This window comes from Prionailurus bengalensis, chromosome E4 (assembly GCF_016509475.1).
Source record: "Prionailurus bengalensis isolate Pbe53 chromosome E4, Fcat_Pben_1.1_paternal_pri, whole genome shotgun sequence".
Classification (NCBI taxonomy): domain Eukaryota; kingdom Metazoa; phylum Chordata; class Mammalia; order Carnivora; family Felidae; genus Prionailurus; species Prionailurus bengalensis.
Window position 1 is genome coordinate 6,295,294 of NC_057360.1, and position 23,966 is coordinate 6,319,259.

Sequence of the window (23,966 nt, forward strand, 5' to 3'; positions counted from 1 at the left end):
TGGCCATGTAAAACAAGAAAAATGTTCCCCCACCTCAATTCTAGATTCTCTCCTTCACCTATGATACAGAAATCACAGGCATTGGGTAAAATGTCAACTTTGGCTGATTAAAAAAAAAAAAAACCAACTCTCACAAAATTTGCAAGTTAATGGTTATCCTCTAATATATCAGGCTACTGGGGAAACCAAAAGCTTGGGAAATATATAACTCGTTCCAAGTGACTGCTGTAAAATTTGTAAAGTCAAAGTCATTTATGTAACTGCTGCCAACTCTCACATTCAGCTCCATTAAATATGACCTACAAACCTTACAAGATAAGGACCAACTAACAAGACAGTGAGTAGTTAAATGGCCTAAATAGAGTGAGGAAGCACCTCTAGTACTAGTGAGATCAAAGCATGTTTAATAGCTGTGACTAATATTTATTGAGTGCTCACTGGATACACATCCTTACACAATAACAGTTTAGATTTATATTTACTCAATGACAGCAATTCGACACACCTAGAATTGAATGGTTTTTTTTCCAAATGTGAGGATCCGGGTAAGAGGTTATAAAATATGTTTTTAAAGTTGCATATTCCCAGCAAGCTCTGCTTTTAGCTCACTATTTTTCCTGCTTCTACACTTTTGGGGAGGCTGAAAAAGGCGAGCTTGAAGGTAAAAATGATTGCAAAGTCACAGGGTGAGTGTCTCCTAAGTACCTGGTACCTAAGTACCTAAGTACCTGGGCGACAGGCTTGAGAAACAAATGACTGGGACACGGGTCCTGTTCTCAAGGAACTCAGGGTCTAACCAGTTGGACATTCAAAGAATAAAGACGGTGTCCTGTGCACTTGAACAAAGTGTGGTTTGAACACCCAGACAGTGGGTGAAGGAAGGCGTCCCTCAAGAGAGGACAGCTGACCTGTCTCTTGAGAAACATGAGGCCCGTAGGCCGAGAAGAAAAAGTCTTCCAGACTTCAGGGAACATAGGCAAGAGCATCTGGCCTGGTATTCTCAAAGACCAGGGTTCAGTCTCAGGTCCCTTTCATCCCTGAGCCTACCACACGCCCTTATTACCATAGTCAGCACTCAGTATCTGAAGAGTGTATAAACAATAAATGAAAAAATAAATAATTAAGTGAACACAGACCTTCTTTCTATATATACTCAGAAATGACCCTAGATCCCTGAGAAGGAGGAAGAACATAACAAAAAAATCCCTTCTGAGAGCCTATGACCCGAGAGAAAAATGGATGTTTACTCTCCTGGCTCATGAGAGCCACATACTCCGTAACAGAGGACCTGTTTCTCGAGAAATCCGCTCCATGACACAGTCTCAGTTACCAGGGTTAATCACATCTCAAACTTGTCCTACAGGTAACAACCCCATCGCCTGCATGTGCAGCAGTCATGGGTGGGTCCCCCTGCCGGTGAGTTAGAAAGCACGACCTGGTGATCACTGTGCTCCAGGGTACAAAGGACACACAGTGGAACAGAGAGGTAAAGGGATGAGAGATGATCACGGAGCCACGAGAAACCACACAGTCCACACGGTCACTTCTACGCTTCGACCTGTGATCTGTCTCCACACACAGTCCTGCAGGGTGGCTTAAAGCCCTGCCCTTTTACCCTTATCTGTAAAGTTTAGTAAAGTTTAAATGTTTACAAATGTCTGTATTATTATTTTAATTAAAGCCAACTTAAACTTTAAAAATGATTAATAATTTCTATGATTTATCAAGGCTTTTAATATACTAATGTAAGTTTTGCCTCTCTAAAGAGTGGGTAGTTTATGCAATAAGTCCCAAACTAAATCCTCTTCTTTTTTCAAAGACCATTTTGTGGAACTGATTGTTCACAAAATACATATGGAAAAGTGCTGCCCACAACAAATGCAGCAAGGGAGGCAAGAGGCAGGATGTTGCATTATTTTGTGTGTGTGTGTGTATGTGTCTGAAGCAGTTTGTGCGCTATAATCATCATCTTGGCAAATACCATGACCTAATTAAGAAAGGAAAAATGGGGGGCACCTGGGTGGCTCAGTGGGTTAAGCGTCCGACTTTGGCTCAGGTCATGATCTCACAGTGTGTGGGTTCAAGCCCTGCAACGGGCTCTGCAATGACAGCTGGGAGCCTGGAGCCTGCTTCAGATTCTCTGTCTGTCTCTCTCTCTCTCTCTCTGCCCCTCCCCTGTTTGTGCTCTTTCTCTCAAAATTAAAATAAACATTAAAAAATAAATTTAAAAAAAGGAAAGGAAAATGGATGGATGCTTAGACCAAATAAAAATGATAAAAAGAGAAGTAGAAAAATGACATTCACCCAATTGAGAGAGTTGTTCATTACTTGCTGATTTCTTCATTCATTATCATTCTAGGAATGGGACTTAATGCATTCATAGTACCCTTTAAAAACCAGGCACGGGTTCTCGGGGGTGGGGAGGGCCTGTGTGGCTCAGTTGGTTAAGTGACCGACTTCAGTTCGGGTCATGATCTCGTGGTTTGTGAGTTTGAGCCCCGCGTTGGACTCTGTGCTGACAGTTCAGTGCTTCGGATTCTGTGTCTCCCTCTCTCTCTGCCCCTCCCCCACTCACTCTCTGTCTCTCTTTCCTTCAAAAATAAATCAACATTAAAAAGATTTAAAAAAATAAAAATTAAAAATTAATAAAAACCAGGCACGGGTTCTCAATCCAAGAATTTACTGAAAACCATTTTGGGTTTTGTTTTTTTTTTTAAATATAATTTATTGTCAAATTGGTTTCCACACAACACTCAGTGCTCATCCCAACAAGTGCCCTCCTCCTATGGAAAACCATTTTGAAACCATTTGCATTTTCAGCAGCCCAGTCTCCTGAGAAACCACTCCTGCTAGGACTCCGTCCAAGGAAGAGATCAGCTCCCTCAGGAAAGCAGGACCGCAGCCCCCACCATCCCCAACCGAGCAGCAGGTCACTCGGAAATCTGTACACGAGGGTGATTCTCTAGGCTGAACGGTGGCCACTGCCTTTCCTGCCAGGCAGCTGTGGAACGTTTGTTTGGGATAAGAACGCTCCACTGGCCCAGCTTCTGGGTGGTGCGAGGCCGTTCTCCGTAATCCAGGGGAAGAGGAAGCAAAACGGGAACAGAGAAAGCTCCCGTCTTCTGGCTCCAAGTGGCTTGCCTCCTCTGTGGTACAAGAGGGAAACTGTGCATGGAGAGGGTGTTGCAGATTCTTCTTACCCAAGAGTTAGTATTTTGTACATTTTCATTCGTCAGACCCTAGTGGTTCCCTCCAAAGTAGAGCAGGAGCTCTCTGAGTGGACGGCCACTTGCCCTGAGCTCCTGATGAACCAACACTTCCCTTTGCTCACCATGAAATGTACTGAACAATGTCCAGAGCACGCTCAGTCCTTGTGGCCGTCAGTACGACTGGGCACCGCTGCCCCGCCCGCGTACACGCTCCCCAGTCACTTGTGTTTCCTCCTAAGCCTGCTTAGGCTGCCTACACAAGCATAACTTAATGTTTAGTGAAATCAGAAGTGATTGGTAAAAAAAAAAAAAAAAAAAAAAGTTTGCTGATTCACTGAAAACATAGTGGAATGATTTAGAAAGAATCAACAAAGCAGAGTTGTTGCTGTTGTTTTTTTTTTTTTAAGTCTGTCAAATTAAGTGTGCATGAGATAATCATAAAAAATCTGGTGGGAGAGCATCATTGAAACAGCAAATTCTGCAAGGTGGCTGCTCCCCAGGGGTCTCATGGTTTAGAGAAACCAAAATTGGATGCGTCAAAAGATGCAACTTTGGTGTGGCTTGTCCAGAAAAGACGATGTGGCGCTCCATATCAGGTGATTTGTTCACAAAGGAACTGTCTGAGCCCAACCCAGAGCCCTTGTTATGATTTCCTGGCCTCTCAGTTCACCACCCAACTTCTGGGTTCGAGCTTGCAGGATAAGCCGGCTTTGTGAAACATCTACTTACCTGCACTTAATACTCTCCTCTTGATTATTAGTAGTAGCCCACCTCCCTCCTTCTGGAAACATAGATTACTGAGTGGGTGCAGGAGAAAACATGAGAGTGGCAGTCAGAGATCACAGATTCTAGTCATTACCTGAACTGTATCTTAGAAGTCACCTTATCTCTTCAGGCCTCAGTTTCCTCATCTATAAAGTGTCTACTGAGGAGGGATGCAGGGTGAGAAGTAGACGCTAACACAAAGAGGGGGGCGTCACACTAAATGTTCACGTTTCTCAGGTTCTTGAAAATGTTGTTCTGTGTAGTTCAGCTCATACAAGATAGGCAGTGTTCCCGAAAACATTTACTCATCTTTATTTGGAACATAAAATAAAAATATTTGGAAAAAATATACAAATTTATTGTTAATGATAAGAATAAGCAAATGTATTTCAGAAAGATAATATTACTTAGGGGCACCTGGGTGGCTCAGTCGGTTAAGTGTCTGACTCTTGATTTCAGCTCAGGTCATGATCTCATGGTTTGAGCCCCATATCGGGCTCTGGGCTGATAGCATGGAGCCTGCTTGGGATTCTGTCTCCCTTTCTCCTTGTCCTTCCTCCACTTGCTCTCTTTCTCTTAAAATAAATAAATATAAACTTAAAAAAAAAAGAAAGGTAATATTATTTAGAAATTTTTACTACAAAGAAAAAAATGTAAAGTGATATATACACTTCTAATACAAGAATACAAGTTTATATATAATAAACACACCATATTTGTGTGCACACACGTATATACGTGTATGTGTGTACATGTATACACACACACACACACACACACACACACAAATAAGATTCAAGTTACCAACATGCAATTGATCATTTGTATCCTTATGGTTTGAGAATGGGAAAAAAGTCTCTAAGATGCCACATCTCCAATGTCCATGCTTTCTATAATAAGCTTTTGGGAAAAACCATACTTACTAATTTACAGTTCCAAAGTGGACTACAAGCTTTAGTTCTGGGAATAGCATGTAACATAAAATTGTTCAAAGATTTTCAAGGATTAATTTTAATTTTACAAGTACAAGACTGCAAACAGTTCTGGCTGGAGAACACAAACTACTCAAAGAAACAAACGCTGCCTTCTTTAAGTTTTTTTTTTTTAACATTTAGTTATTTTTGAGGGACAGAGAGAGACAAAGCATGAGCAGGGAAGGGGCAGAGAGAGAGGGAGACACAGAATCTGAAGCAGGCTCCAGTCTCCAGGCTCCGAGCTGTCAGACAGAGCCCGACTAGGAGCCTGAACCCATGAATCGTGAGATCATGACCTATGCCGAAGTCAGACACTTAACCGACCAAGCCACCCAGGCGCCCCCAAATGCTGCCTTCTTTAAAATCTAGAGTTCTGCAACAGAACTACAATGAAAAATTAGCTCAGGATTCAACTTAAATTACAAATGAATTTCTTTAACAGCAATGAGGCATGTCAAAAATACATGCTTCTAGATAAGAGGAAAATTACCAGAGAGCACCAATATTGTTTGGATATTTCTTTCATTTTTATTAGGATGGTACCTGAGGTATCCCGTGCCAAAAAAATTAGACACAAAAACTAGACTCCTACGCAAATATAAGAGATTTAAACTAGGCACGCATCACCTTTTAAAAGAACCATTTGCCACTTGCGAGTGGGAAAAGTAATTGTACCATTCGGTTTACACACTGCCTTAGAATCTATATCAATTTCAAGTTTTCTTTTACGATTCAGTTATTCCAAGAGTCTGAAAATATTTCATTAAAAATTAATGTGTTACCCACACAAATGGCAAATATTGAAAAATGGAAATATAAATACAAACTAATAAAAATAGTAAGTCTACTAATACTGAAGAGGAAGGAAGACAGGAGGGGGAGGCGAGCATGTGAAAGGGAGAGAGAGTTTAAACATCCGGTTTCTATTCTGGACCGTTTATAGAAACAGACAGACACAGCAAGCGGAAGCCAAATATATTCTCGGGCTCTGACAGGATTTGTTTTCTATCTTGTCATTATTTGTACTATATTCTTCCTAATACTGCTTCTCCGGTGTTCTAGATTTCCTGACCGACGATACCAGTCTTGCTGAGAGCTTGCACAGGAGAGCTGCGGAGGGCTGGGCGCCTGGGCGCCTGGCTGCCTGGTATGTTCCCTCGCTGCAGTTTGTAGGCACGAGACCACCACGACTACGTCCCCTGTCCTGTGCATCCTTCCCAAATCCCTCCGAACAACTTCCTGAGGATCGACACATGATCCCTGGTCTATTGCACAAAGGTCCAGACGAACACCGGGTGCCTATTTCACTAAGGCTTGAACAAAAGCAAACGAACTCACTCAACACTCTTTGTTTGCTCATTTTACAAGAGTGATTTCATGTCAAACAGCAAGCAAGTGCCTACCTTACTCTATCTCAGCCCTTGCAATTTAAATGGCATGGAGAGAAAGTCACATTGCTTATTAAACATGCAGCCGTGGACACACTTGTCCCTACATCAAAATAACACACAATAGAGTTCTCCTACACCAAAGATAATGAGGGAACTATTTTGAAAATATGAAAGATTTGTTTATGCAGACTATAAAAACATCCCTTTGCATCAAAATAAGTGTCCCTCTTTATTGCACACTGATTATTTTCTATAGAATTTAAATTGTACATGAAAGTATAATTGTGCCTTGTTTAATGTAAATTGATTGTCTCAATTATTGGGAAAGGGTCTGAATTTTAATGGACTATTTTGCTGGAGATGTGCCAAGCGCATCAGCAAAAACTCTAATAGCTCTCACTGTGGAGGTACACAGCCAAACAGTTTGAGGGAAATCGGGAAAGACGGTAGGCTCCAGGATTGGTCCTAAAGTGGTCCAGAATCTAGTAAGCTTTTCTCCACGAGCAAGAAATCAGCCGTTAACTTTCAACGTTGAAAGGTTCTGTGACAGTGAGGCTGAAATTTGGTCTGAAAAAATGGCAAGGTCCACATATCAGTAGAAAGGACTTCTGAGGCTGTACTTTTTTGTTTTAATGTTCTTTCGTTCTACAGATTAGGTGATCTATGCAAATCAGGGCTTTCCCCTAAAGGTGGAACTGACATAAAATCCCGTAGCCCTGTGTCACACAGGCACGAAGATACAGTTGAACGCAACACTTGAGTGTCTGAGGGAAGCCACCCCAGGAAGTTGGCTGCAGACACATCCCAGCAGCAGGCCACCATGGTTACTGCTTGACATATCTCCTTTTTATAAATCCAGTGTCTATGAAGTCAAGCAGATCTCCTCCATACTTAGAATCACGGGCAAGAGCAGACCTCGGCCGTTTGGCTACCCAGATGGTTGCAACATCGCTCTAGTTAAATTACAACCAGTGACGCCAGAGGTATAGATCCACATCTGCCCAGAACTGCCAGCTTCCTAAGATCTTTTTCTCAAAGCCTCAGCCTCGAGAAGCACTGCTGAGATAGATGTAAAAATCGCCTCCGGTCATAGTATGGTGAACTATTTACTACACAGCCAAACTTATATCTTGGCTATAAGCCATCATGAATTTAAACTGCTATCTATTTGAGATATTTTAGGAATTGACAATACAAAGTTTTAATCATTTTGCTCCCCAAAGAGCCTCTTTTTGCAACGGAAAGCTGGCACTATTAATCTAGACATAGAAACAGATATTATAGATATTATCTTTAACACCCATCCTTTCTAGGGCATAGTGCAGAGTATAGATTGAGATTTGGGTCAGTGATAAAAATTTCTTCTCCTAGGGGTGCCTGGGTGGCTCAGCCAATTGAGCAACCAACTGTGGCTCAGGTCATGATCTCACGGTTTGTTGAGTTCGAGCCCCACGCCGGGCTCTGTGCTGACAGCTCAGACCCTGGAGCTGCTTTGGATTCTGTGTCTCCCTCTCTCTGTATCCCTCCCCTGCTGACACTCTGTCTCTCTCTCTATCTCAAAAATAAATAAACATTTAAAAAAATTTTAAAAATTTCTTCTCTTATTCATCAAACTTTTCTATGATGCTAAAATTTCTATGATGGTAAAGAATTAAGCTGAATATAAGGCATTTCTTTTTATAACTGAGCCCAGAAAGAGCAACCTCAATGTTAAGATAGTTCAATGTTCACATTTCCTATAACTTTTTTTTTTTTTTTTTAAGGACACAGAGTTTCCTGGCCACTGGATGGTTGATTAAAATTCCCTGTTTCATGATTAGCTGTCTCAAATTTTGGAAAATACACCCTAACAATATGGATTCCAATAAAATGCCACACCCAGGGCACACCATTTCACTGCATGTGTATGAAGAGCTGCGGCAAAGCAACTGAACCAGGAGAGAGGAAAAATAATGTAAAAATGAGGGGAGTCCTAGACAAACAAGGGGAAGGTAGGGAAGGAAGGGGCAGGTGAGTAGCCCTCACTGGCGGGAAAGCAGCCCCGTGTGAACCACACATTTGGCATATTTAACACCCATCCTTTCTCCCATGCCCACATTTGCAGAGGGCTGGGTGAGCTCCACTTAGCAGCTAGAGTAGGCAATGCATCAGCTGGATGGATGTCTACTTTCTCTCTCGTCTAGCATATAAACACTAACAATTTGCATTTAGTGCAAGAGAGTGACTCGAAAGTCACTTTCATGCTGCTTTTCTATATTTCTACAAAATGCCTTTAAAATCCCCGCTCCTTACTGGGTGCTCAGTCAATGAAGTGTTTGACTCTGGATTTCAGCTCAGGTCATGATTTCATGGTTTGTGGGCTCAAGCCCTATGTTGGGCTCCTGACAGTATGGAGTCTGCTTGGGATATTTTCTCTCTCTCTCTCTCTCTCTCTCTCTCTCTCTCTCTCTCTCAAAATAAATAAACGTTAAAATACCTGCTTTTTAAACTGTCGCATACTTTTCATGGATGATAAGGAGAAAATGGTTCTGCTTATCATGTTCATACATACACAAACATTTCAAGGAGAGTAACAATTTTTTTAACCAATTAATTTCTGGAAAACAAAGGCCCAGAAAATCACCGTATATCATCAGGATATTATCAGAAAACCAAACATGCTCTTTAAATCTGTTACATTTCCACTGCCAGCGAGCAGTCTGCATGTTATGCATGGCGAGAACAATGCATGAACTTGCTTTACCCCCTAAATGTACATGTTCAACTAAACAAAGGAAAACGCTTTAAAGGGTCTAAAGACATTGTTCCTTGTGTAATCACTTCCGAAGTTATTTTGTTCAAAATTACCAAAGAAATGTTAAAAACAACAAGGAATCCCACAAAGGAGTCCATTCATCATGTTCGATTGATTCTAGATTGCAATCTTTTGTGCAACATCAGAGCTAAAAGAGCACAAAAGCCTGGTGCCCAAGGGGCTGGGCGTCCGGCTTGCAAATGCACGAGTCCTGCCTGCCACGCTGAGGCTCCAGCTCTTCCTGAGACTGCCCTGTGAGCTCTCCGACCAGCAGATAAACCACCCTGCCTCAGCCAGGTCTGCCTCGGAACACAACCCCACAAAAAGCAGCCTAAAACTGAGTATCTCCTGAGAAAATGGAAGGTTCGGCCATCTCATCAGCAGAGCCCAGCTAGTGTTCAAGGGAAGCCTGCTATTTTGGGTTTTTCTTTTCCTTTGATTTATTTTCTAGTTAGCGATGGCCTACTATTTAATTGGAATTGCAAAATAAGACCCAAGAATGAATTATTTTCTTTAACAAAAACATACATTGCAGCAGCAGACCTGAAGCTCCTGTCAGTCTCAGAACAACCCAAGGTGGGGCGCGGTGGGGGATACATTCTCCCCTCCTTTTATGGATGAGGACACTGAGTCACTGAGAGAGGAGTGCCTTGCCCAAGAGGAGTGACAGCCTGTTCAGCAGTGGGGCTGGGATTAGAACCCAGGCAGAAGGCTTCAGAAACTGCATGTTCTTAACCACTATGCACCATATGCTCCACTGGTAATTAAAAAATCTTTTCAAAAACTCATTTAGTCTTGCTGTAACAGGTTGGGGGGGGGGGAGCTCTAGGCACATCAGCCTGAAGAGCCCCTAGCAGGGAATTTGACTTTTAGATGTCACACTGTCACTCACAGGTTGGAATGGGGAAATATGCCAGGGAACTTCACAGCTCAGGACTCCAGGGTCCTGGGGACCAGCCCTAGCTCAGATGCTGGCTGGTGGGGGACCCTTGCGGAGGTACTGCAGTATGAACTCTGGTGTTGGATGGCCCTGCATTTCTAGATCGGCCCTACCACTATGCATTAGCTAAGTGACAATGGTGACCATGGTAAGTCACATAACCTTTAGGAGTCTCAGTTTGCCCCTCTAAAACACAGAAGACAAGAATACTATCTTAAGAGTACTGATCTAATAGTTGCATTCCATACGGCCTCTCTGCTGCTTTACTTACAAAACTACGGTCTTGTGTCAGAGATCACCAAGTCCCAACTGCCTAAGACGCACTGGGATTCCATGACACCATGACTGTAAGACAGCTGATCTTATAATAATGCTATATTTATATAGTGCAGAGTTTCCCCCTCCCCCAGTTTTCATACCTAGGATCTGATTTGATCCTCATAATTATTTTACATGGTCTTTAATCCCCATTTCACGGATAAGGAAATTAAGGCTCAAAGAGCTTACTTAAGCCTGTCCAAAATCCTATGTTGGCAGGTGACATAAACCCCGAGCTTCTGCTCCCTAGCCACTGTCCTTTCCTTATGATAATTTGTTGTTTCCACAGAAGACAGGAAACCTATTTGCAGTAAGCTTGCAAATTAATGAAGAAAAAATGAAGGAATAAGAAAAATAGAAATAACTACTGACTGCTGTAGGGTCCCAGAGGAATGGAGTAGCAGTCTCTGGGTGCGGTATGTCACAGAGCTTGTCCTGAGGAAGAGTCTCAGGCATCCAGAGAGTACGGCACTCAGTCTTGCCTGGAAAGGAAAAGAAGCCAAGGTAGAGATTCCAGGAGGAGAAGTGAAGAAAAGAAAATGAAAGACACCTAACCAAAGACACATTTGCAGGAATGAGCATAGTCAGTGAAAGGTCATGGATCGGTCTGGAAGAGAAGAAGCAGCAGAGGGTACAGGGAATGCACATAATGAAGTCTCTCTCAAGGGCTGGCCTTGAGGCTGACACTATGTAATGTCATTACCCCTGACAGGTGTATCAATCAGCGTCTCTTGGTGCCACCTTCTCCTGGGCTCTCAGTACCTCACTGCTGCCCTCGAGCCCACTGGTCCCATGGTGGCCATCTTGGTCTGCCACTGAGGCACACTGCCCACATCTCAACTCATGGGCTCCTCCTGCCACTCAGAGTCAAATGCCATGTCAAACCCTAGAATTTAGGATCTGGCTTCTGAGGTAGCTCTAAAAGGACTGGTTAATTTAGTCCAAAGTGCAGGTGAATTATCTCCCATGGGGAAAATTCTGGACCCACGGGAGACATGAGACAGAACCTGGACAGATAAAATTCGTTCTCTTTTCCTCCCTCCAGTGGGCTACTGGGAGGCAATTTCTTTGTAACAGGTTTGTCCAGAAGCATCTGTATGGTTGTGTCTCTATGGTTTATTATGAAACAGTCACCAGTATGATAATACATCGTCTTACATTGTTCTCCATTCTTCCATGCCTCACCTTCCTTTCCCTCACTCATTGTCCTGGGATAGCAGCAAGCAAACATCTGCCCTTAATTCTTGCTTAGGTTCAAAAACAATGGAAATGAAGGGATTGGCAAAATCTTCACTGATATCACGCACTTGGTTAATTAATATATCTAAAAACAGATAGAGAGAAATACACACCAGAGGAATAAGTCATAGAAATGGAAATCATCTCATAATGCAAGAAAAATACTAGCGAAAACAATCTATGAACTCAGGCAATATAAACAAGGTACAAAATTAAGGATATGAAATGCTGAGCAGAAAGTGTCCAGGGGGCCACTCTGGCTTTGCAAGTGTGAGACAAACATCACCGTATTCAAAAAGTTGACATCACAGACAGTCTTTCCCGATGTAAAATCCTTCAACAGTGCTCAGGATAAACTCCAGGCATTTTTACATGATTCAAGAGAAAGACTCTTCCAGATCTACCCTAACAATGAGGAAAAAGTTAGATAATCAATAAAACCATAACTTTTCTTGAGCCAACCAGGGCTGAGGTCACTAGACAACCACACGAACTCAATTCCAAAAGGTGATATGCCGCTCTGAGGAGAGACAGAAACTTTTGAGCTATTTTGTCTTTGGAAGAGACTGGGAAAGAGCAGTGGCCACAATAAATGTAGGTAAGAGGAAAGCAGGTGAAGATTTTAATGCACTCTTAGAGTATGGCCTCTTTAACAGTCTAGAATCCCCATAAGTCCCAGACAGAGGAGGGTAAAAGGGATTTGCACTCATTGTCAAGGACCTCTCCACAGGCTTCCTTCCATTGGATGCTCACAAGAAAGATGGGGGGCAGGAGAGGAGACCACAGAGCTCCCCTTGTACCTCTCCAGCTGGGGCACAAACACAAAACCCTGCCCCCTAACTAGACTCTTTTGTCATACAAAGCAAAAGCCTCAAGCTTCTGGATGAGGGGTAAGAAACCTGAGGAAAAGGTCCTGGGGGAAGGTGAGAGGTAAAAGCTATCTTCCTCTGGAAGATGGGTGGAAACCTTGTGCACAGGGACCAAGGAATAGACAGTTACTGAGGGAGGGGTAGAAGCAAATCCATCATGGTGTGATAACAAATGTCTGAAATGCAGCTCTCTCTCGGGGGTGGTGGGGATGGGGAGAGAGAAGAGGTCCTCTTTCACGTCTGCCGATTTCTGTGATGTGAATCCTTCTGCCACAGCCAATTTAAAACTACCAACACGGGGGCACCTGGGTGCCTCAGTCAGCTGAGTGTCTAACTTCAGGTCAGGTCATGATCTCACGGTTCATGTGTTCAAGCCCCACATCAGGCTTGCTGCTGTCAGCACAGAAGCCACTTTGGATCCTCTGTCCCCCTGTCTCTCTGCCCCTCCCCTACTCACATTCTCTCTCAAAAATAAATAAAATATTAAAAAAAATAAAACTACCAACATGATGTCAAATGCCTCACACATTTCTAAAAATTTAATAATCAGCTCCAGCATACAAAGGAGCTGACCCTGTGGAAGCCTTCCTATGAAGTCCATCCCATCCCCATCCCCATCATAAGCCATGATGACAGTCTTAATAGAAAGGCTAGAAATAAAAACAAACAAACAAACAAAAAAGCATCAGAAATAAAGAATACATGTGATGGGCCTATTGGCAGAAGGAACTCAACAGACTGGGAAAATCATTAAGTTTGAAGACTGGCCAACAGAAATGATCCCAAGTGAAATACAAAGATGGGGGAGAGAGTCTAGAATGGTATACCCAAGAGCTATGGGCCACCATCAGATGGTCTAATCAATGTGTAAGCAGAGGTCCTGAAGGAGGAGAGACAGGGAGAGGATGGGAAGACCTGACCCCTCTGCCTACTTCCTCCACCTCATCTACTATTCAGTCTCCCTTTAGATTTTAAAGCCATGGTGTCAGTTCTTGAAGAGACCATGTTCTCCTTGACCCCCAGGACCTTCACACACGTACTCCTTTTTCTCGGTTAAGATTACTTCTACCTCTTTCCAGGATTCAGTCAGGAACTGTTTCTCTAAAGAACTGTACCCTGTCCCTCCAAACCTGGGTAAGGTGCCAGTCTGACGTGCTCCCAGAGCACCCTGGGTTAATCGTATTAGAGTAGATTATTCCACTGGGATTACCGTGTGCTTCCCTTGTGGGTCTGGAAACTCCTTAAGGGTAGAGATGATGGCTTTTTGCTTTTGTATGCTCAATGCTTAATAAATGTTACTAAATATAAGGATATATTAATACGCCAGAAGATATAAAATAGAGCTCAAGCCAGACAATCTAGTACAGGTTTTCATATTTAACATGCAATGTTTAAAATTCTAGTTCACAGCAAAGCAACAAACATGACTACTGATATTAAAAATAGATCCTACTTAACTTAAAAGCACAAAATTAAATTTTGTTTATTAAAAAAATTTTTTAAGTTTATTTATTTATTTTGAGAGGCAGAGCACACAGGAGGGGAGGAGGGAGGGAGAGAAAGAGAGAGAAAGAGAATCCCAAGCAGGCTCCACACTGTCAGTGCAAAGCCCGAGGGGCTCGAACTCACAAACCATGAGATCATGACCTGAGCTGAAATCAAGAGTCAGACGCTTAACTGACTGAGCCACCCAGGCACTCCAGCACTAAATTAACTTTTGAATCATAAGGGTTAAGGTAATGAAAACGCTCATGAGAAGTTCTCAGTCTACCTAAACAATAAAACCAGAGACAGAAATTTGGCTCTAAAGAGTGAGCTCACTCAAAGCGGTTTACGTTGGAAGAAATGCGTAGGGATTTTAAGCATGGAAATACACTTTTTGTCCTGTAATGTCAGAACAGAAATTTGCCTGCTCTTTCTAGCAAAGGCTCTGTCCAAAGAGTGTTCAGTGCACATAACCTCTAGTGGTTCTTTGTACAATTTGAACATATGTTTAGTACTTATTTTTAATTGAATATTTTTCAGTATCCAGACTTAATTGTGAAAAAATATAATATAATAAACATTATAAAAATATTATAACTGGCTTATAATGGTTGGTTTGCTAAAATATTTGTCTCCAAAATGGCATTAGCTATTTCCTACTGCTTTATGTTCTTAGAGTTTTTATTTTTAAATTTTTAAACGTTGTAACAATTTCCTTCCCAGGAATAGAAGTTAAAATCTGTTAGTTTTTTGTTTGGTTGTTTGTTTGTCTGTTTGTCCTCACTCCCAACTATGCTGAAAATATGACTTTTTAAAACAAGTATCCCTTTTGAAATTTTATTTGGGGCTCATACTGAACACTTCCACCACTGAATGGAGCACGTATACACATAAACACACACACATTCACATACTCTCACTTAGAAAACCTTAGACATATCCCAGGTATGGTCCAAGATTTTTCTCCATACACCAGTTGTTGGAGATTCAGAAGGGATTTCCCCATAGAAACAATATTTACGTAAACATGGTATTTTATTTCACAGACTAGCTCATGAGAGCCAATTTAACCCATAATGTAAATAAACTACCTTCTAGAATGTTCGCCTCTGAAGTTCTTGTTCCATCCCCATCCCCAGAATCTGGAAGAGAGCCTGGCGTGTGTTAATGGGCTGATAAGTATGTTGAACAGAGGATATTGAATGAATAATAGTGCGAACATTTGTTGAGCACTAAGTCTGTGTCAGGCACCATTCTAAAGACTTTTCATGGATTATTTTAGGCAACGATCACATTCCTATAAGGTTGCATTTTTCAGATGAAGGAAGTGAGGGAGTGAGGATGATGAAAAGTAAGATTTCAGGAATTTGCTCATGACCACATGGCTAAGAAGTGGCAAACAAGAAAAACCCAGAGGGTCTGGTACTTGGATGCATGCTCTTAACTACCATACACTTGTCTCTTTACTTCCCGTTTTAGGTCTTACAAGCAGAGGACTAGAACCTGAAGGCAGCTTAAAGAATATAAGTCCCAGAAGGGCAGGGATATCTGTCTGCTTGTCGAGTGATTTATCCAAAGCATATCAGTGCTATATGATAAGCACTCAAAAAAGATTTCATGAATAAATGAAAGGGAGGCTTTTTCCCCCCTTTTCTTGGGTATTGGGCCTATTCTAGAAAGATGTGTGAATTATATTAAAACGTCTGTGGCAACTTCCTTACTCTGTTTTGTTGGGTATCTTTCCATTTCATCTATTCTCAGGTGATCAGCTATGACAGTGCCTGCCTTCTTCCAATTGTAGTGTCTAGACAGGCTGCTCTAAATAACGTATTATCCACTCCCGGATCAGAATTCTAATTCCTGGAGTTACAACCTCCTCTGTTATTGGGAGGAAAGCAATCTGACTTCAGGTCTTCCCATTAAAATATAATCGAACCTGGCTTCCAGCCCTCTTAGGGACTTGTCAATAATACATGGAATAATTGGATTTTAAAGTGATTGCTGGCTAACCCCAACTGGCTCATAATTTTGGTATAATTTGGGGGGAAAGGGTCAAGTTTTCTAAGTTGTTCCTGGTTTTCGTAGCTTCCTCCTTTCCTCTACACAATACTCTCAGATTGTTTGTCCTTAGACCCTCTAGGGAGGCAGCCTACCTAATTCCCCACATCTCCATGGTCCAGCAACATGAAGGCTAGAGATACCCAAGAAACATTTCAAAATAAACAGGATGCAGCTTCTTTCTCAGCACCATATGGATTACTTATCATCTTCTATAATTTTATATTACAAAATAATGGTATATAAATAAATCTAAAATAGCACAGGAGTTATGTTGATTTACTTTTAACAGTATGTTGTCAGTTACCCAAAAAATACAGATTCCCAAGCAGCACATCGCCAAAGCAGTGCCTCTCTAAAGCAAATTGGTGAGGGTGGGAGGAGATGGGAGGTGGGGATTATACATACATTTGCTTTAGCAAGACAGATGCAGACAATTCACTCTGAATTACAATTCATACCGGACTTGAAACACAGTTATGGAGAAGACAATACGCTGCTGGAGCAAGTACGCAATATGGAACCCTGGGAGGTTAACAAAACAACTCAGGACAAATGAAATTAACTACCATGAAGCTAAATGAAGAGCATTTTACAAGTGAAAGCAAGAACAGCAGCATTAAACACCCAGATGACCTCAGGGCAACACTAATGAGACATCAGTAACTGCATGCCCTGCGCCCCCAGATCATCAGAAGTCAAACTACCTGAGTTTGTGTGGGGTCCTGGGAGATTGGCAAGGCGCGGAAGCCAGTGGAATATTGCGTTAGCATTCTCAATAAATTGTTTTGATTATAAAAACTAAATCTTGGTACTTTTAAAACTTCCACGGGGGCGCCTGGGTGGCACAGTCGGTTAAGCGTCCCACATCAGCCAGGTCACGATCTCGCGGTCCGTGAGTTCGAGCTCCGCGTCGGGCTCTGGGCTGATGGCTCAGAGCCTGGAGCCTGTTTCCGATTCTGTGTCTCCCTCTCTCTCTGCCCCTCCCCCATTCATGCTCTGTCTCTCTCTGTCCCAAAAATAAATAAACGTTGAAAAAAAAATTAATAAAAAAAAAAACTTCCACGTAATAGATTTTAAACTGCCCCTGAGAACTGCAGAATGGTCCTATGATGTTGGGTCAATCTTCTGCCATCATGACCTAGGGCACTTAGGTTTGTAAGTTGATTAGTCTTCTAAATGAGGGAAGATCAACTCAAAACATTTCCTCAGGGACAGGAAAAGCTGTATGACTATAGACCCAAAGCCAACATCAATGGACTTCTGATTCACACAAGTCAGAACAAGAGATCAAACAAACACTCCAGGACAACCGACTCTTGCCCAGGCTGCCAATGGAGGTGAGTCCCCCGAGATACCCCTTCTTCTTGCCTGTGGAGCTCCTGGAGACATGAGAACAGCAGGAGGGACCTCCCAGGAGATGGTCTGTGATGCCACTCTGGAGCTCTCTGCCCCCCATCAGCCCAAACAGAGGGAGCCTGCAACCAGGGGAGAGAGGCAGAGGGAGTAGACCCTTTTCACCTCTGTACCCCCTAGCCTCGAGTGGTGACTGGGACTAAGTAGATGCCCGATAAACAGAGAATAAGCCAATTCTGGCCTCAGCTCACTTTACCAGGACCCTATCTGGGAAGCCACATTCATAAGCTCATATCCTTCTCTGAGCCACCTCTGCGCAATGCAAGAGGTGACCCACTCCTGGTCCAGGATTAATCCTGGCTCAAGCTTGGTGTCCTGGAAATCTCCAAATTCATCTGATTCTCAAACCCCTTCCAGAAATACATACTTTTGTGAACCCCCTTAGGAATCAGTGAAATGATTTCATAGTTTTTATATGGTATGATTAAGAGAGATTTTTAAAGTAATAAATTGTATTTGGGATAGGTATACATTAAAACTTTTTAATATAAGGCTTATTTTTAAAGTAATTTTCCTGAACCTGAAAATGTCCTAAGAAACATCACCTATTAAAAAATATGATGAGAAATGGATTTGCATGGTCTCTACCTATCTCCCCACAAGATGCTTAATAATTTCTCTTGAGCGGAGAGATCTGGCAGACACTATCTCGACCAAGTGATCAAAGTCCACACCACCAGTGGCAGGACATGGTGACGGCTCGTTCCCCTCAACATGATGCACTGAGGACACAACCCTGTGGGATTCATGCCAAAAATGCCCGACCTCAGCCTAACGATGAGGAAAACTCAGACAAACCCACACTGACAGCCACTCCACAGACGGGGCAGTTCTCATCCAAAGTGAGGCACTGTCACGGATCAGGTTTTTCCACACGAGAGAAATTATTAAGTGTCCAAAGACTACTAAAGAGGGGCACCTGGGCGGCTCAGTCAGTTAAGCATCTGACTTCGGCTCAAGTCATGACCTTGCGGTTTGTGGGTTCGAGCCCCGCTTCAGGCTCTGTGCTGACAGCTGAAGCCTGGAGCCTGCTTCAGTTCTGTGTCTCCCTTGCTCTCTGCCCCTCCCCTGCTTGCTCTCTCTCTCTCTCTCTCTCTCTCTCTCAAAAACAAAAAACATTTAAAAAAAAAGAGAGAGAGAGAGAGACTACTAAAGAGAACTACATGCAACATAGAATCTTCGACCAGAACTGGAATATTAGGGGGAAAACTAGTGACATTCTAATAAGGTCTAGAGATTAGTTCCTACGATTGCATCAGTGCTAATTTTCTGGGTCAGATAACTGAACCGTGGTTATTTCAGATGCTTACATTTGGGGGTGGTTGGGGTGAAGGACATACAGGAAGTCTCAACTTTTCTGTAGGTCAAATTTTTCAAAATAAAAAGTTAAATAAAAGTAATTTTCTGGGAATGCAAGCTGGTGCAGCCACTCTGGAAAACAGTATGGAGGTTCCTCAAAAAAACTAAAAATAGAACTACCCTACGACCTACAGCAATTGCACTACTAGGCATTTATCCACGGGATACAGGTGTGCTGTTTGGAAGGGACACGTGCACCCCCATGTTTATAGCAGCACTATCCACAATAGCCAAATGTCCATCGATGGGTGAATGGATAAAGAAAATGTGGTATATGTATATGCAATGGAGTATTACTTGGCAATCAAAAAGAATGAAATCTTGCCATTTGCAACTACCTGGATGGAACTGGAGGATATTATGCTAAGTAAAATTAGTCAGTCAGTGAAAGACAAAAATCATATCACTTCACTCATGAGGATTTTAAGAGACAAAAGAGATGAACGTAAGGGAAGAGAAACAAAAATAATATAAAAACAGGGAGGGGGACAAAACAGAAGCAACTCATAAATATGGAGAACAAACAGAGGGTTACTTGAGGGGTTGTGGCAGGGGGGATGGGCCAAATGGGTAAGGGGCACTAAAGAATCTACTGCTGAAATCATTGTTGCACTATACGCTAACTAATTTAGGTGTAAATTTTAAAAAATAAAAAAATAAAATAAATAAAGTAATTTTCTGGGGCACCTGGGTGGCTCAGTCAGTTAAGCATCTGACTTCGGTTTAGGTCCTGATCTTACAATTTGTGGGTTCAAGCCCCGCATCGGGCTCTGTGCTGACAGCTCGGAGCCTGGAGCCTGCTTCAGATTCTGTGTCTCCCTCTCTCTCTGCCCCTCCCCTGCTTGTGCTCTCTGTCTCTCAAAAATAAATGAATGTTAAAAATTTTTTTTTAAATAATTTTCCTATGTAACAAATAATGCCAGCTATTTCATTTACATAAATTAAATTCTTAATGAATTAATTATATAAGCAAAAAGGCACAATTGGCCAGTAACATAATACGTTTTAGGAACAAAGTGTTCTCTAAAATGTAGATTTTAAATTAAATTGATGTATAAGAATCAAAAACCTACAAAAATAGCTACATGATATTTTTGAGGATTCTTGTTTTTTTTAATGCAAAATTCAACTGTTACTCTTATTGCTTCATTTGTCTATTGTCTTTTTTTTTTTTTTGAGAGTAGTTTAAGACTCACAGCAAAACTGAGGGGAAGGCACAGAAACTTTTCATATATCCTCCCGTCCCCACACATGTGTAGACCACCAGCCACTATCAGCATCCCCAGAGAGCAGCACATTTGTTACAACTGATGAATGGACATTGACACATCACAGTCACCCCAAGTCCACGGTTTACATTAGGTTCATTCTTGGTGTTCTTCATTTTATGGGTTGAGACAAATGTAGAATGACATGTAGACATGCAGACACTATTAGGGTATCATCCAGAGTATTTTCACCGCCCTAGAGATCCTATGTTCTCCTCCCCACTGGTACCCATGGCAACCACTGATCTTTTTACTGCCTCTGTCATTTTGTCTTTTCCAAAATGTTATACAGTTGGAATCATGCAACACGTAGCCTTTTCAGACTGGCTTCTTTCACTTAGCAATAAACATTTAAGGTTCCTCCATGTATTTTCAAGGCCTGAGAGCTCATTTCTTTATAACGCCGTGTGACATTCCACTGTCTGCTCGTTCCACACTTTATCCATGCACCTACTGAAGGATACCCTACTTGTTTCCCAGTTTTGACAATCATGAGTAAAGCCTCTTATAGACATCTCTGTATAGGTTCTTGGGTAGACACAAGTTTTCAACTTCTTTGGGCAAATACCAAAAAGCATGACTGCCGCACCATACATTCAGTTTGGTAAGAATTTGCCGAACTGTCTTCCATTTTGCATTCCCACCAGCAGTGAATGAGAGTTCCTACTGCTCCACATCCTTGCTAGCATTTGATGGTGTCGGTGTTCTGGATTTTGACCATTCTAACAGGTATGTAGTGGTACCTCACTGTAGTTTTAATTTGCGCTTCCCTGAGGACATATGATTTGGAGCATTTTTCTTATTTGCCATCTGTATCTCTTCTCTAGTGGGGTGTCTGCTAAGGTCTTTGGCCCATTTTTTAATTGGGTTGTTTGTTTTCTTACTGTTGAGTTTTAAGGGTTCTTTGAGTATTTTGGACAATAATCCTTTATCAGATACGCGATATTTTCTTCCAGGCTGTGGTTTGTCTCTTCTCATTCTCTTGACATCATGTTTCTCAAAGCAGAAGTTCTACACTTAAATAAAGTCCATCTTACCAATTACTTCTATCCTGGATCACGCCTTTGGTGCTGTGTCTAAAAACGTCATCACCATTCCCAAGGTCGTCTGGGTTATCTTCTAGGAGTTTCAAAGTTTTGAATTTAATATTTTGGTCTGTGATCCATTTTGAGTTAATTTTTGTGTAAGGCGTAAGATCTGTGACTCGATTTACTATTTTCTTTTTTCTTTTTTTTTTTTTTTGCACGTGGATGTCCACCTATCCCAGCACCATTTGTTGAAAAAGCTATCTTCGCTCCGTCGTATTGTCTTTGCTCCTTCATCAAAGATCATTTGACTATATTAATTTGAGCCTAGTTCTCTCTGTCCCGTTCCATGGATTTATTTGTCCATTCTTTCTCAAAGACTACACTGTCTTGATTACTCCAGTAAGTTGGATGTCAGATAGAGTCAGTCCTCGAACTTTGCTCCTCTCTTTCATTATATTGAAATTGTCTTGGCTATTCTGGATCTTTTGTCAGTCCATACAAACTTCAGAAGTAGTTTGCCACTACCCACATAATCACTGAAATTTTAATTGGGATTACATTAAATCTATAGGTCAGGTTGGGAAAAACTGACATCTTGACAATATTGACTTTTCTTATCTATGAACATGGAATATCTCTCCCTTTACTAATTCTTTGATTTCATTCATCAGAGCTTTGTAGTTTTCCTCATATAAATCTCGTACATATTTTGTTAGAGTTATACCTAAGTACTTAATTTCTAATTGTTAATATAAATGGTGTTGAATTTTTAATTTCAAATTCCAGTTGTTCATTGCTGGTATTTAGAAAAGTGATTAATTTTCATATATTAACCTCGTATCCTGCAACCTTATTATAACTGCTTATTACTTCCAGTAATTTTTTGTTGATTCATTCATATTTTCTACATAGATGTCACGTCATCTACAAAGACAGTTTTCTGTCATCCTTCCCAGTTTTTATGCCTTTTATTTCCTTTTCTGTCTTACTGCATTAGCTAGAACTTCCAGTGTGATGCTGAAAAGGAGGGGTGAAAGGGAATATCCTCATATCTGATCTTTGTGGGAAAGTTTCAAATTTCTCACCATTAAGTATGATATTAGCACTAGGTTTTTTGTACATGTTCTGTATCAAGCTGAGGAAGTTCCCCTCTACTTCTAGTTTTCTGTGAGTTTTTATCATGAATGGGTGTTGGATTTTTTCAAATGCTTTTTTCTGTGTCTATTAATATGATCATGTGCCCATTTGTGTGATGGGTTACATTAACTGATTTTTGAATGTTAAACCAGTCTTACACACGTCAATGATAAATCGTACTTCAATGTAGTGTATAATTCTTTTAAAATATTGTTGGGGGTGCCAGGGTGGCTCAGTCAGTTAAGCATCTGACTTTGGCTTAGGTAATGATTTTACAGTCCATGAGTTTGAGCACTGCATCAGGCTCTCTGCTGTGAACATGGAGCCACTTTGGGTCCTCTGTTCCCCTCTTTCCTTGCCTCTCCCCTTCTCTCTCTCTCTCTCTCTCTCTCTCTCTCTCAAAAATAAAATAAACATTTTTTCAAAAAGGCTTATAGAAGTCTGACAAAAGTTTAAAAAAATAAAATATTGTTGGATTCTATTTGCCAAATTTTGTCTTATTTTGCTTTTAAATGATAAATTAAGATTTCAGGCTTCTATTTTCAGGTACTTTGCTGAAAACAGTGAAGAGTCTTAATTACCCAAAATTGAAATGTCAGATTAGATAAAAATCAATACTTTCTTTTTCTTTTTCTTTTTTTTTTTAAGTAAGCTCTTGGCCCAACATGCGTCTTGAACTCACAAGTCTGAGATCAAGAGTCATATGCTCTACCGACTGAGACAGCCAGGCGCACCTACCTATTTTTTTTTAACGTTTTATTTATTTTTGAGACAGAGAGAGACAGAGCGTGAATGGGGGTGGGGGGGGTAGGGGGGGGCGGGTGGTCAGAGAGAGAGCAAGACACAGAATCTGAAGCAGGCTCCAGGCTCCAAGCTGTCAGCACAGAACCCGACATGGGGCTCAAACTCACAAACCACGAGATCATGACCTGAGCCAAAGTCGGACGCTTAATTGACTGAGCCACCCAGGCGCCCCCCCCCCATCCCCATTTCCTATTTTTAACACTGATTTTCAAGGAATAAAATTTATATTAGGAAAATACAACATAATAGATTTGGTAAAGATCATTTGGAGGTAGTTTATAGAAGAATTACCAATTTAAGACTCATTATTAATTTGTTACATTTCAGGCCTTTGGTCAATGGCTCTTATGTATGTAATGTAAGCTACACGTTACCTTAAGAAAGAAAATAAAACTATGTAAACCTGTATAACTGACAAAGCCCCCAGGATTGCTAGCTATTGTTGGTAACACAACACTTGACCACAGGGCAGCACACGCGTGCACCTAGTGGGTCTCTACTGGCTGTCAGCTTATTCCCTCTGCAAACACTGTGGAGGTCTCCCGTGGTTCTATTTTCTGCAGTGAAATATGGGAATCCACACTTATTTTAAAACATAACCAGAAAAAAGTGCCATTGCTGTCTTTAACGTGAATTCCCTAGACTGCCTTTGTGGACGCCAGGGATTCCAAATCACCACCTGGAAAATGTAACTTTCCTGACTCCACAACTTTAATGAACTTGACAATTAGAATTTAACACATTCACATCTACTCCAACCTAAAACCAAAAATTCTCTGTTTAAAATGTCCTTCTTCATCCATTTCCCTGTCCCCCACTGTTTGGTCTGTCTCTCTTGCTTCCTCAATGCTTCCCACTCTCCTCTGCCGACAGACTTCGTGAGAAAGCAGCTCAAATTTGCTGTATCAGTTT

The 23,966-nt window shown here is 41.5% G+C and overlaps 1 protein-coding gene across 3 annotated transcripts in view; it reads right to left on the minus strand.

The window, feature by feature from the left end:
* Positions 1-23,966, minus strand: part of SDCCAG8 (SHH signaling and ciliogenesis regulator SDCCAG8) — a 246,594-nt gene that overhangs the window by 50,725 nt on the left and 171,903 nt on the right. Inside the window, exon 17 of one of the 3 annotated variants that reach the window (XM_043568298.1) lies at positions 8,755-10,873. The exons of the other annotated variants lie outside the window; for them this stretch is intronic. Within the exon in view, the coding sequence (XP_043424233.1) occupies positions 10,864-10,873 (10 nt within the window). The 3' untranslated portion in view covers positions 8,755-10,863. Of the gene's footprint in view, positions 1-8,754; positions 10,874-23,966 lie in introns of those variants that run through there. 3 annotated transcript variants of the gene reach the window in all.